The following is a 13,725-nucleotide window of genomic DNA, read 5'->3' on the forward strand; positions in this document are numbered from 1 at the left end:
TCTAATCCAAGCAATGGCCAAGTGCTATGCTACTTGTTCTGCAACTGTAACAATAACTTCACTTTTTAACCAAGATTCCAAAAACACAGTATCTATTTATACCCAACACTGTATAAATACAAAGGAGGGCTATGCAATCGGAAGGCAGGAAAAAAAAGGACAAAAGGCATAAAATGGAAAAAATGAACATGTGGTGAGTAACCTACAATCCTGTTACATGTGCTGATGTTGGCTTTCCTTCTTTCCTAAATGGACAAACAAGAAGGGAAGTAATGGAATATATGCCTGCATGTCTGAGGCACATGGAAGCAGAATAATTAAAAAGTAAATATTAAAAAGTAAAATTAAATTAAATTAAAAAGTAAAATTAAAAATAATTAAAATATAATTATTAAATAATTAATAATTAAAATGACAATACACAAAGGAAGCACAATTCTGCATAAGTGAAATTTGGGGATACAGAGAACAGCTTTTAAATGTTACCAGAGTACCTTCAGATTAACTAGAAATTGAACTACATTTGTTTCTAAATAATGTTTGCATGGTTTGGTTTTTTTTCTTTTTTCTCATTAAACAGATCATGGTGTTCCCCAACCACAGTCATGTGAAGTCTTAAGGCAGACCACTGTGCCAAGTGCCATTTTCCTGAACTACAACACTTGATGCATTGAAAAAAGGCTAAGATTCTTTCTCATCTCACTAGGATGGTGTCACAAACCCTGGAAGGAGAACAGCCTTATGAAAGACATTTTATCATGTATTATGGTCTCCTCACAGCACCTTTTCAGCTGGAGTAACATGTATTAAACAGGTTCCCACTAAGCTGTTCTGAGAACTCAAAAAAGGCCAATATGCAGCAGCCTAAGGCTTTAGTGGCAGAGCATCTTCTCATCCAGAGTTAGGTGAGTTTCCCTGTTAGCTTCAATTTCAGTTTAGCAGAGGAAGTGTGCTTCCCTGCCTTCCTGACACCACAGGAGGGGTGGAAAACACAGCAGGTCAAGAGGGTGCCAACAAGCTGTCACATAATTTTCAAAGATTGTAAAGTATCTGGGGCCAGACTGCTTCTGTTTAATGAGGATTCACACCTGATCTTAGGAAGCATTTTGCACAGATCTAAACTGTTCATATCCATAGTGGTTACTAGGGATGCCTAAGGAAGCCATACTGTACTTTTATGGATACAATTCCAAGACAGATCCATATATTGTTTTAATGACACAAAGTTTTGTGGAAAACACATTTGTCATTTATCCACATACTTATAGGGAAGGAAAAAAATATTTGCTGAAAGAAGAAAGTGTCAAATATTAGTTTCATTAATAACACATAAAATAGTTAATGCCCCATTCCTCTTTCACTTTGTACAAACTGAAAACAGAAACACCCAACACTGATTGTTATAGAAATTTTAAATTAATATAGGCATCCTATGAATCACAAAAAATTATTTTTGTCAAGTTGTAGATCTGCATTAAAGCTATGGAATTCTGTTGAAAAACCCCTTATTTTTGAAAGCTACATTAACTTAGCTACATAACTTTGACAGGTCTGTCAAAGGAACTCAATTATGTTCTTACATTTCCCAGATAAAAACCTGAATGTTGAAAGCAATATTTTTCAAGTCTTTCACATGGACTGTCAATGTTTACTCCTCAAAAATACATGGAATAATCTAACATTTTTAAAAGATGGTGGGCACAAACAGCTGATTGTAATTTGAACAATATGCTGTACTCCTGACAAGCACTTTAATCCAACAGAGAACACCTATCATAGTATTTTTAGTTTTGCACTACACCCATTACCATTGTATACAGTTTCTGGATGGACTTGAGCATTGGACAGTCCCTGAAGAAAAAACAATTGTCAGTTCAAAGTTTCCAGATTCACACTCTTTTATCAGCTTTTGTATAATTTTCACTTGCAAAATAAAAGCAAAAGAAGTATTTCAAGCTTGAAAATGTCCTCACCGTATCCATTATAGCTTCTGGACCTCTATCTTCTTGTTCAGCTAAAGCTTTATTGATTGCTTGTACAGAATCTTCTTTTAAGTGCTTTGAAATATCAGTTCTTGATGGCTGCTCTAAATACTCTAGTTCTCCTGCTTGAACTTAGTGACACAAATAAAACAACAATTTTGTGTGTTAATATAAGCATGAATTTTAAATTCATTAGTTTTATTTGGATCATTATCTCATCGATAAGGTAAGCACACAGAAAATGCAGGGTAGGTCACACAATTCACAAATACAACTTTATACCAGTCTGTGTCTCATGTCATTTTAAACACTTCCCTACAAATGGATCTCTGATCTTATATTAGGAACTAATATTTTATATTAGGAATATATTATATTAGAAATTTATATTAGACCTGTCCTGTCTATAGATCTTAAGTGAGGAGTATTCATCAACCAATCATCAGGGATGACTGAGAACAAAGCTGAGATTCTAGCTGGAGTTTCTGTGGGATACAGACTCAACATATGGAATGACCTCCAGCCACCTGAGTGCAAGATCTATTTTTGCTTTGTAAAATAATAAACACATTATATTTTTCTGCCTTAAGGGAGACCTCAGTCTCCTCCACTTGAGAGCAATAAATTGATTAGTATCAATAGTGTCTTATATTTCTTACATGATAAAACCAAATTTTGGCAGACTAAACATTAATTTTGTACTTTCCATTACTAACAAAAGAAATAGCATGAATCTCAAAGTGTTTGTGAACTCAAAGCATAACAAAAGATGAAGCAACTCTCCATAGAGTATGCAAAACAAACAATCCCATTAAATCACTGCAGTTCTTACGCTTATTTTGCAGTCACACATAGCTATGAGAAATGTATGCTCAATCTTTAGGACTCAAATCCAGCACTAAGAACATCTGGACAGAAAATTCATCATGTCATCTTTCATATAATATACACAGCCTACTGCAATGGAACAAAAGGTGAATGTTACCAAAAAACTGGCAGCTCTGGTTTATAATCAGATTGCCAGTGGTCCTTATAAGCTGGGTTCCAACAAGCATTGGCCTCACAGTTGCTGGTCAGAATCTTTTCCACAATTTTAACACCCTAATTGCCACACAGTAATTTCATAAGCAGGCCCTACTCTCATTATCATTAAATCTATTCAATGCACTGCACCAAATACATTATTCTGCTCTTCAGATCTAAATGCTATTCTAATTTAAAATGTGAATGTAGGTCTCACACTAAATCATCCTGAATAGAAGAAATACATCATTTACAGGCTAAAAAGTCCTCAAAACAGACTGGTGAGACCGCTCTTAAAAAGACTCAGTTTCTATGGGTGAAAAAAAAAAAAGGAGCTCATGACAACTGGGAGGGAAAAGGCAGAAGAACCAATGAATAATTATTTTCTTTAAATAAAAAATGAAATGCAAAAACCCACTCCAACAGGCTAAACTTGAAGTATAGTTACATTGGCCAAGTAAATAGCTGTAATTCAAGATTACATAAATTAATCTTTTCTTCCTTCATTATGTTCTAAAATATATAGACAAGCTCCAGTGATTTTTGGTCAATGGTAGAAGCAGCTAACCTGGAGCAGGTGAGGGTGCTGGTGCCCTGGGTATCTGAGATAACAATTTCTCCTGCTGTGCTTTCTGAGCAAGTTCTGCATCCCACTCTTCAAGTTCTTTTTCAAAACGTTTATTGTCTTCCTTGACATAATCCCTTAGATCAGAAGGCAGCGTGTCCATTCCAACAAGCATCTGCCCTGTTTCTTTGTTGAACTCCTCTGTGGTAACATGAAATAAGTGTTTCAGAAAAAGAAAGAATAGGACAAAAGAAAGTAAAAAGTATGTTCAACAGATATCCTCAATGAAATTACCAGAAATGCACAGCATAGCACCAAACCCCCAAAACTATATTAGTTTTAACTGGTTTTTTATCTGTTGAGCATTCTATGTGAACATTCAGAGAATACTCACAAAATCTCCACCATTTCTTGATTGTATTACTGCCACAGAGAGCTGGACACAACTAAACTTACCAAGAGAAAAGGGGAAGGAGAGTAGGAGAGTGGACCTACAGAATTCAGAAATCTAGCTGGTAAGAATACTAGCTAAATTGAGTAATCTTCCTTTTGCTTTGAGAATGGTCTCTGCAGGGGTATCCTACATCCCAGGGGATCCACCAGCAGTAATTGCCCTGCAGTGAGCAAGCCTCTGATTTAACTGGAATGGCACAGGCCCAAACAGGGCCCAAACACCCTATGGTGTGGCTGCAAGTGCACAACCAACGTGGCCACCTAGGAATGTCAAGGGTAATATTGGTTCTCATTTAAAAACTGAACAAATGAGCACTTGAGCCTTCTGCCCTATGAAAAAACAGGAACCTGAATATTTTCCATGACCTTCTACTGAATATCTGGACACTTTCACAGACAGCTCTCTGTCTACCATTATCCAAAACTTTGTGTTAAGGGATCGCTGTCCTCTCTTTAATCACTTCCATACAGAGCCTTATAGCAGCATACTCCTATATGACCTGAAAATAATTTCCCAACCCCTGTACTACTCAGGTTTGATGTGTGGTTGTTAGGTCTAAGTTATTCACATTTCAGTTTACTGAATAAGCTTTCAAGTTTCCACGCTCCAGTAGAGTGTATCAGGGCTCTGAAGCTTATGGGGAAAAAAGCAGCTACACGAGGATTTTAATGTCAAAAGGCTCATTTCTCCATTTCCATAGTTCTCTTCTAATCTTGAGATAAACCCTCCAAAATTCTGCAATCCCTTCTCTAAAATATTTACAAATTAGCAAACAAGGGTTCTTTATTTTTAATAATGCTGAAACCCAGGCATTCTCTTTATGATCAATAAGCCGAACAGCAATTGTTCCACCCATGAAAACAATCAAACAGTTGGCAGCAGGAATAAAACTTTCAATAACTATTAAAAACACTTCAAAAATCTGGAAATCCATCTGAAAGAAGTTTGTTTAACCAATGTATTCAGCTACTCTATATCATGGAGAATCTGTGTAGATAACATTACCTTGTATCAAGTACTGCTCCTTGTCATTGATGTACATTAAACAATATGCACTGGCATTCCTGTAACCACCAAAAGAGTCCCGTTCCAACTCTTCCCAAGTTGACTTTGTCACAGAAATATCATTATATTTCATCCATCTGTTCTGGTGGTGGTCATAAATATATGCCCAGTAGTGTCCTGCATTTGCTTGACCCTCATGAACTAGGACAGCATGCAACCTATAAGGAACCTTAAAAAAACAAAACAGGAGATAAATGTCAAAACCTCCCTGACAGTATTTAGTTCCTATTGTATGCCACCATGCTACATGAAATAAAGGTAACTGGAATAAAGTTAATCAGAATCAAAACACAACACAGAGGAAAAACAAGTAAAGCTAGCAACTCACTAAGCATAAGGACTTGGAACTATGTTACTTACCACTACTAGTTACAGGAGATCTTAAAAATATTAGTATATGACATATATGTCTACTCTGCTGCCTTTACTGCCACTCATCCTCTTTTCTTAATTCCTTAATATTCCTACCTTCATTGTATCTATCAAAAAAACCCTTAAATAAGTCAGCCTTGACTGTCTCTGATTTGCTTCAGTTCCAACCTGGCAAATCTGTCAAAAAGTCTGGAAAGGCACATGCAAATTCAAGGTAATAAACTCAGTGTTTTTTGTGTGACAGTAAAATAATTTATTTAAATTAGTATCTGCTTCAGTTATCCAAAAAAAAAATTCCCACAGTAGAATAGGAACACAACTGTTTTCCAGTGTTTTAACTGTATCAGGAAAAGCTAAATAAAGCATGGAAGACCTGAAAAGGTCCTCTCCTGCTCCTGAGGCAAAGGATGATAGCAGTTTCTAGGACCTGGAAAATGAATTCCAGGCTACATCTGTAAACCAACAAGTAAGAACAATGAGAAACTTAGTTTCTACCTAATTGGGAGTCTGAAGGAGAGAGAGAAGCAGAATGAACGAGTTCTTTCTTTTTTACAAGCCTTTTGAGAACATCTTAGTGATTGACTCATTTTAACCTGCTGGAATAGCACACGCAACGTAAAAGGGAAAGCTGAGCTTCTCTGCTATGCACAGTGTGTCTCAATGACAACAGCTCAGCTGAGATGAAAAACCCCAAAACCAGCTTGTGCTGGTGTCACAATCTGGACTGAAGACAAACAGTCTCTTTAACTCAAGGTGTACTCAGCATTTTTTGAAAATTGTGTACTCAAAATCATTTGAGTACTGCAAGAATCACAAACACACACATATCTGTGACTGGAGAAACTCCTTGAAATTATTTTTAACCTGATCATTCTCTTCCAGGCTATATGCAAGTGCTGGAGATTTTCCAACTCCCCTTGAACTGTAAAGCAGAGTGACTGCACAGCAGCTGGAATCAAACAGCCTGTCTTTCCAGAGACCAGACCACACTCTAAATCTTCCAAACACAAGAAGAAATCCTGACAAGTCCTTAAATCCGAATGCTAGGGGGTTTTTAACATCTGTTATTAAACCAGTGTGAAAGCCTCCTTAACATGACTGCAAGCCTCTGCATATGCACAAAAACGTATGCAGATCCTGATTTAATAAAAAAAGGTCTCTTTAGACTTTGTCAAAACAAAATTATCATACCCTAAAATCGGAACTAAAAATCCCCATTGAATTTAAATAGTTTTACTTAAAACCATGCAAACTGGGTCAGCTTGAATGCCCCCACCCTTTCCTGCAAGCCAGGAGAAGTAGCTGTCAGTCACCTACACTGAGCTTTCAGGAAGGCTCCCCACAGAGGTCTGTGACCAGGGGACAGGTGAGTTCAGTGCCAACAGGCATCTCTTGTGATAAGCCATCATATCAACAGTAATTAATAGCAGAAGGCAACACAAACATGGGTGGCATTAAATTTCTCAGTTCACACTTACTACTTGTAAATCAGGAATAGAGCTTCACCAACCCCATCACATGTAGCTAGAGAACAGATATGTCAAAGCCACTATATCCAAGATAAATTCCCACAGAAAAAAAAGTTGTGTCTCTTTCCCAACAGCAAGTTCACAGAAGGAAGGAAATAAATAAGCAGCTGATAAAACATTCATTCAGGAGAATGAAACAATAAAGATTTCAGGAATGTATCTCATATGACAATTTGACAAAGGTTTTATGGACTACTGTACCTCCTTAGAATCCAAAAGGACAAAAGTAGAAAACAAAGAGCTTATCAAATAGTTCATAAATATAATATTTGCAGGATGCTTCCTAGTGTATGTTTGTCTTAAAAACGTGTCTAGTTTTGTGTGCATAGAACTTGACTTCAAGACTGCAATCCTGCAGTTGTATTTTGCAGAGGAAAACTGTTCCCAGGGAATGGGGCAATACCCAGCTATCAAATCACCCAGAGACAGAGGAAGCAGGGAAAAGCAGACAGCTCTGCATACCTACCTCCTTCCTATTGTGCCAAAACAGCAACAGAGACAAACCAGGTGAGCTGCAGAAGGGCAGCTTCCCTCCCAGCCTGTGATTTCAAATGGGTTCAGCACCTACTTTGTGTTTTACTGAGTAATCTCTTTTTTCTTTTGTAATGACAGCTGACTAGTATCTTTGCTATCCCGCAGTATTTCTTCCTGCAACACCTAAGCCAACACAGGTAGATTATTCAGATGCAAGTTACCAAATTAATTTTTACTGTTAGATGACATGTAGCCTGTGGCCTTCTTCTTAGAACACAAGTATTAAGGGAAAAAAGTGCCTGCTAGTAGCAAGCTTAAAGAAAGCCATCTAGGCAAATCTGCCTGAAATTCTTAACATCAGAGGTCTGCTGCCAGTAACTATTAGGAGCCATGTACAAAATGAAAACATACCTCAAGAAAAACTGTAAGCTGAACAGATCTTACTTGGAATGAAAATAGTTCTTTTTACTAACAGAAAGTAACAGAGGGAGCAATCCTTAACCTTAAAAGCTCTCAGAGTGAGAGAAGATGAGTATGTGAACATAAGAAACAGCAGAGGAACAATTCCACAGCAAAATGATCTAAAAACACTGATCATATTACACATAATAAGAATTTGCTAGAAGATAGCTTAGACTAATAATCAAAGTTGTGAGTGATACAAAATCTAGACAAAGTTATAAACAAACAAAAAAAAAAAACCAAACAAAAACCAAGCCAATAGCAACAACACCACTCACTACAAATTAACTACAAATCAAAATCAGAATTTCATTGTATTAGCATGGAAGTTGCAATACACAGTGGCACTAAGCAGCAAAGTAAATAGTACTTTCCTGTGTCTAATACTTCACCACCTTAAAGCCATAAGATTACTGAGTAATAATGGGCAAATCAGGTCAAGAAAATTTTGTTGTGCAAATCTGCATTCAGGTAAAAAATGGGGATCAGAGGTAGAAGATATTTGGGCTTTTCATCATAGTTGCCTGAATTTAAGCATGCCATCTGTAAAATACTGTAATGCTGTCTTTCATTTGACTGTGCACAACTAAAGGGCTTACAAAACCCATTATGACTTTGCAATGAAATTTCTCAAAACACTACATAATGGTATAGTTGCTCTCAAAACACTACATAAAACTTGCTCTGTTTTCAAACATCTAAGAATTTTTAAAAAGTGCCAAAAAAGATCTATTTTCAATCATGCCAAAACTGTACTTACCTGGACCATTGTTTTGTCAGAGTACATCAACTCAATTGTCCGATGTATTCGAGATATACTTTCTTGTAAATCTGAAAGACAAAGAAGAAAGAACCTCTCTTCCACAGGCTGTATAATTGCACGTGACTACATCTTTATCTCATGAAAACCCAAACAGGGGTGCATTTCACACATCTATCTACAAGCCAAATGCTAAACCTCCTGGGATGAAAGATTTCCCCCATGTGCACAAATCTTTTCCTACAGCAAATGCACTCCCCAATGCGTGGCATTACCTCTTGTGTCATTCTCAACTTCAGTCCTCCAGCGGTGCAAACAGCCCTCCAGGACAGACAGCTCCTCCTCTGTGATGTGCCTTGGTGCTGGATGCATGGGCAGGTCAGGGGGAATCCGTGATTGTGTGAATGGTTTATGTATTACTGATCTCTGTACAGGAGATGTGCTTGGGACATCTGATGATGAAGGCCCCTGCTGCTCTATTGTGCTGCATTCATTCAAAACATGAAATATAAAAAATTGAATCATCATGTAGACAGACTAAAAGTTACACCATAAAAATAAGCTTTTCATTTGAAAATGGGCATTTTAAAGGTAATAATTTCCTAAAGTGCAATCCAGAACACATAACTACAATAGCAATATGGAATTAGTATTTAAATTCTGAAAGCTTTATGGTGCATTACATGTTAGCACAACAACAAAGTTTGGTATATTTGAAACACTACTGAACAATTTCAAATCATGTCATACATGTAAATAACTCTGGTTTGAAACATTTACAGCCAAGTGGCAGAGAGGGAAATCACAGCAGTTTGTCTTATGGCCCATGACCATAAAATCCAATAAGCACAAATGCTCAGTTTAATAACTTCCTTCATGTGTCTTATGCCTAGCAGACTTTTTCCAACATCCTACCTACAACTTATGTTAGATGAGCAGCAATAATGAAGGGACCTCTGATATTTATGCCACACTGGAAATGCACTACCAACCCATCTAAATTTCTTCCAAACCACTCTAACACAAACTGCAAAGCAGCCACCTTAGGAGAATTCTGCAAGAGCAGCAGGGTAATAAAAAGGAAGACTTGTTACAGATTTTTCTCTTCCCATCAACAAGATCACCTCTATATAATTACACTGCATAAGAGGAATGTGAAGATCTTTCTTGCATGCCACTGAATTTTTACTTTGTGTACAGTATCATGATACAGCCTGAGGAACTTGTATCTTCAGGAGTTTAGAAAGTTCTGAGAACATTAAGAGCTGAAAATGTCACTCCATATAACATGCTGTGGTGTTTCTACAGATGGACAAAAAAGCCACAAGACTTACATTTCTACAGAACAAACTTCCTGTACAGGAGTTTGACCAGTTTATTACTTTTAAAAGTTTGTCTTCTCCTATCAATCATCAAATTTCTGCTGGCATTATACCAGTAAGGCACTGGACATCTTTTTAAAGCCTTGTTAGATTCATGTACTTCACTTCTCTGAATGACAAATTTAACAGCCTTGACTGACCCAGAAGACAGAACCCTACTGTCCAAATACAACATACAAAGCTATGTTACAAACTGTTAAATGTCCACTTATCCAAAATTGTACTCTATCACCAAAGAATTATTTAGGTTGGAGAAAACTTCTAAGATGATGATGTCCAACTGTTAATCCAATACTGCCAAGTCCACCACTAAACCATGTCCCTCAGTGCCACATCTACACTTATTTTAAATACCTCCAGTGATGATTCCACCACTGCCCTGGGAAGCCTGTTCCAATATTTGACAATGCCCTCTGTGAACAAATACTTCTTAGTATCCAATCTAAACCTCCTCTAGTGCAACTTGAGGCTGTTTCCTTGTGTCCTGTCACTTGTTACCTGGGAGAAGAGGCTGGTTCCCACCTGGCTACACCCTCCTGTCAGGGGGTTGTACAGAGTGATAAGCTCTCCCCTGACCCTCCTTTTCTCCAGGCTGAGTCCCCCCAGCTCCCCCTCATCACACTTGTGCTCCAGACCATTCCCCAGCTCCATGGCCCTTCTCTGGACACACTCCAGCACCTCAATGTTTTTCTTGCAGTGAAGAGCCCAAAACTGAGCACAGGATTTGAGGTGTGACCTCAGCAGTGCCCAGCACAGGGCACAGTCACTGTCCTGGTCCTATTGCCACACCACTGCAGATCCAGGCCAGGTGCCATTGGCCACCTGGCACAGCTGGCTCATGTTAAGTCACTGGGGACCAGCACCCCCCCAGTCCTTAGCCACTAAATCTGCAAACTGACTGAGCATACACTCAATCCCCTACACTGAGTTACTAACTTAAACAGGGAGAAAAACATTATTGGACATTGATCTCTCTGGTACTTTAGCTATTCTGCATTTAAGAAGTCAGATTATTTAGGTTCCTGACAAATTTGGTAAGATATGCAAACTGCATGGCAGAAAAGGAGCTTAGTTCCCAGGCAAAAAATAACAGATAAATTGCACACCAGAAACCTTGATGCCATGCAGCACATACACACTGCCCAATTCAAATTCTTAAACAATACACATGGGAATCAATGACCTCACCAGCATCTTCAGTCTATTTAGAATTGCAGATGGAATTGGGCTGTGCTTGAAAATGGTAATCTCCTTGTGAAGACATTTTGTTAAGTGCATGAGACAAACCCAGGTCATTAACATTTTTATTGATTTAAACCTGCCGTGCTGAAAGAAAAGAGCAGAAACTTTATGCTACCCGCCCTAGAGACTGTTAGTTTTATTGGTGTGGTGCACAAAGCGGCTGAACGTGCTCCCTGTCCCCCAGAGGCTGGCTGGCTCTGGTCTCTGCCTGGGGAGCAGGAGGCAGCCCTTACCTGGGGGGGAGCTGTGGTGGCAGTGTGCCGCTGGCGGGGGCACTGGCACCCAGGTCATCCACGGGGGACGTGCACACCGGCTTGCTGGAGGCAAACTCCAGGGCATACTGCAGGACATCTACCAAGGGGAATCGTTTAGGACCAGAACCATAGCTTAAATATCTGTTAACCACAAAACGTATTAATGCCGTGACTTACAGACACACACAAAAAAAAAAAGAAAATCAAAAAAGAAAAAAAAATTATATTTTTTTTTCTGATTGACTGCAATTAATTAAAGCAAATCTTTCCTAGCATGTTTCATGAATCAGAATTACAACACTTATACACAGCTTCCAAAGAAAGGGTAAAAAAAGAGATACAGAAAGGAAATCTCAGGTAAATAACTATACACAAAGTGTATAATTGCAAAGAGTTATTCTATGTAGCCCATAATACTATTAGCATTTACACAGTTATCTATAGTACCGTTCTAATCTCTGCTGTAAAACTGTGAGGTACTCTTTGAGTCTCTTGATTTCATCTCGTTTAATTCTTGTTATTTCTCTGTTTTTGTGCATATACCTGTAAAACACAAAATTTAGAAAGTAGTGTCAGCCCATAGTATCCCACCAGTGAAACTGAGGTCTGTCTCCATCAGCCATGCAGTTCAATACTAATAAAAACTGACAACGCTCTAGAACCTACAACATACTCAGCACTAAAAGAGAAGTGAGAAGGAAATGAGCCTTCCCTTCCACAACTTTCAGAAGATGCTTTTTCCTCAGTGTCAAAAGCTCTGTTGATACTGTGGATGACAAACATGCATTAGAAAGCCACTATTAGAGAGATTCTAAGTTAAGCAGTTTAAGTGGCAATCCCAGAGCAATACTCCTGTTTCATTATTTAGGTTCACAAATAACTTTACTGAAAGCCATCCTGGTATTTCTGCTCTACAGAGAAACTGCATGCACTCATGCTGAGAACTGACTGCATGTCTGAAGAGTATCTGCAACATTACAAAATATCTAACTTGTCACCCTGTTTCCCAAAGTGACCCATAAATGGTGGGTCTGATTTTTCAGAGTATTTTGCCTGTGTACACAAGTACCGAGCAATAAATGAAAGTGGAAACAGGTTTTTGACACAAAGCAGCAGTATGTCTTAAATTGTGATCTATGTGTATTTTCTGAAACAGATGAAACCCATGAAAACTCTAACTTGTGTAAATAGAACATAAATTTACTATGATTCAAGTGAGCATAAAATACATCATCAACTTTAACAAACTTACAAGATTTATTTTATATCCACACTAGAATTTTGTTGATAATATTATACCGTACCTGTCTAGATACAAAATTGGAGGAAATTCTAATTTGTTGTGTATCTTCTCTGGTCTCCCCAAAGCCTGATTAAACTCAAATCTTGATAGCTCAAAAGTTAAGACAGGAGGAAGCTCTGTGAACCAGTGCTGGATGAAGAAACAGAAATCCCCAAAATTAATGCCTTTCAATAGCAGAAATCCAATAGTAATGACATAGTACCTGCAGACTGATACAGCTATGACAGAAATTGGTTTTAGGTTGGGTCAGCATAAGTTTTCCAATGCTACCACCCTCTCCCTTCAATGTAAACACAGAGTATTTGTTGCCCATGCTGCATAGGAGCTTTGCTATCTGTGTTCCAGCAGAGGAGGCAGAAATACTTATTCCACTCACATTTATTTTGCTCATGCAGAAGTCAGCTCATGCTTGAGCCTACCTGCCTTGCCAACAGTCCTGTTCCCTTAACTCCTCAATGATATTGAAAGGGCTGTTTACACTGTTATCAAGTGCTCTTCCTGCTATAGTTCTCTCAGACTCAACTTCCTGATCCTTTTATTCACCTAGCAACATTCAAAGCTCCTAACAATCCCCTGTGAAACAGGATCAGTGAGTTTTTGACATTTCCTGGGTACTAACAGCTTAAAGTTCCTACTCATGTCTTTAATCATCTTACTATCTTCTGCTATCATCATCTTACCCCATTTGTCTTTGACTACTCAGCAGAGGTCTATCCATAGTCCTCATTTCTTTTTTTACATACATTGTTTCTCAATTACAATACAAATCCAGCTCCAGTTCCAGCACTGAAGTATGATCTTTTTTTTCCCCTCTCCATTCTCACACATAACAACGACAGTCTACCCATTTAAATAAGT

General features: G+C 38.1%; 1 protein-coding gene across 3 annotated transcripts in view; it reads right to left on the reverse strand.

Moving 5' to 3' along the window:
- The window catches only part of USP25 (ubiquitin specific peptidase 25), an 88,700-nt gene that overhangs the window by 15,760 nt on the left and 59,215 nt on the right, over nucleotides 1-13,725 (reverse strand). For all 3 annotated transcript variants that reach the window (XM_071433678.1, XM_071433676.1, XM_071433677.1), the window contains 8 exons: nucleotides 12,869-12,996; nucleotides 12,012-12,107; nucleotides 11,544-11,705; nucleotides 8,962-9,170; nucleotides 8,687-8,757; nucleotides 5,030-5,258; nucleotides 3,574-3,771; nucleotides 1,974-2,113 (listed from right to left, as the gene is read on the reverse strand). In XM_071433678.1, coding sequence (XP_071289779.1) covers nucleotides 1,974-2,113; nucleotides 3,574-3,771; nucleotides 5,030-5,258; nucleotides 8,687-8,757; nucleotides 8,962-9,170; nucleotides 11,544-11,705; nucleotides 12,012-12,107; nucleotides 12,869-12,996 — 1,233 coding nt within the window. The remainder of the gene's footprint in view (nucleotides 1-1,973; nucleotides 2,114-3,573; nucleotides 3,772-5,029; nucleotides 5,259-8,686; nucleotides 8,758-8,961; nucleotides 9,171-11,543; nucleotides 11,706-12,011; nucleotides 12,108-12,868; nucleotides 12,997-13,725) is intronic.

The sequence above is a fragment of the Agelaius tricolor genome, unplaced genomic scaffold, assembly GCF_023055355.1.
Source record: "Agelaius tricolor isolate 1412-34295 unplaced genomic scaffold, bAgeTri1.0.p SCAF_9, whole genome shotgun sequence".
Lineage (NCBI taxonomy): Eukaryota > Metazoa > Chordata > Aves > Passeriformes > Icteridae > Agelaius > Agelaius tricolor.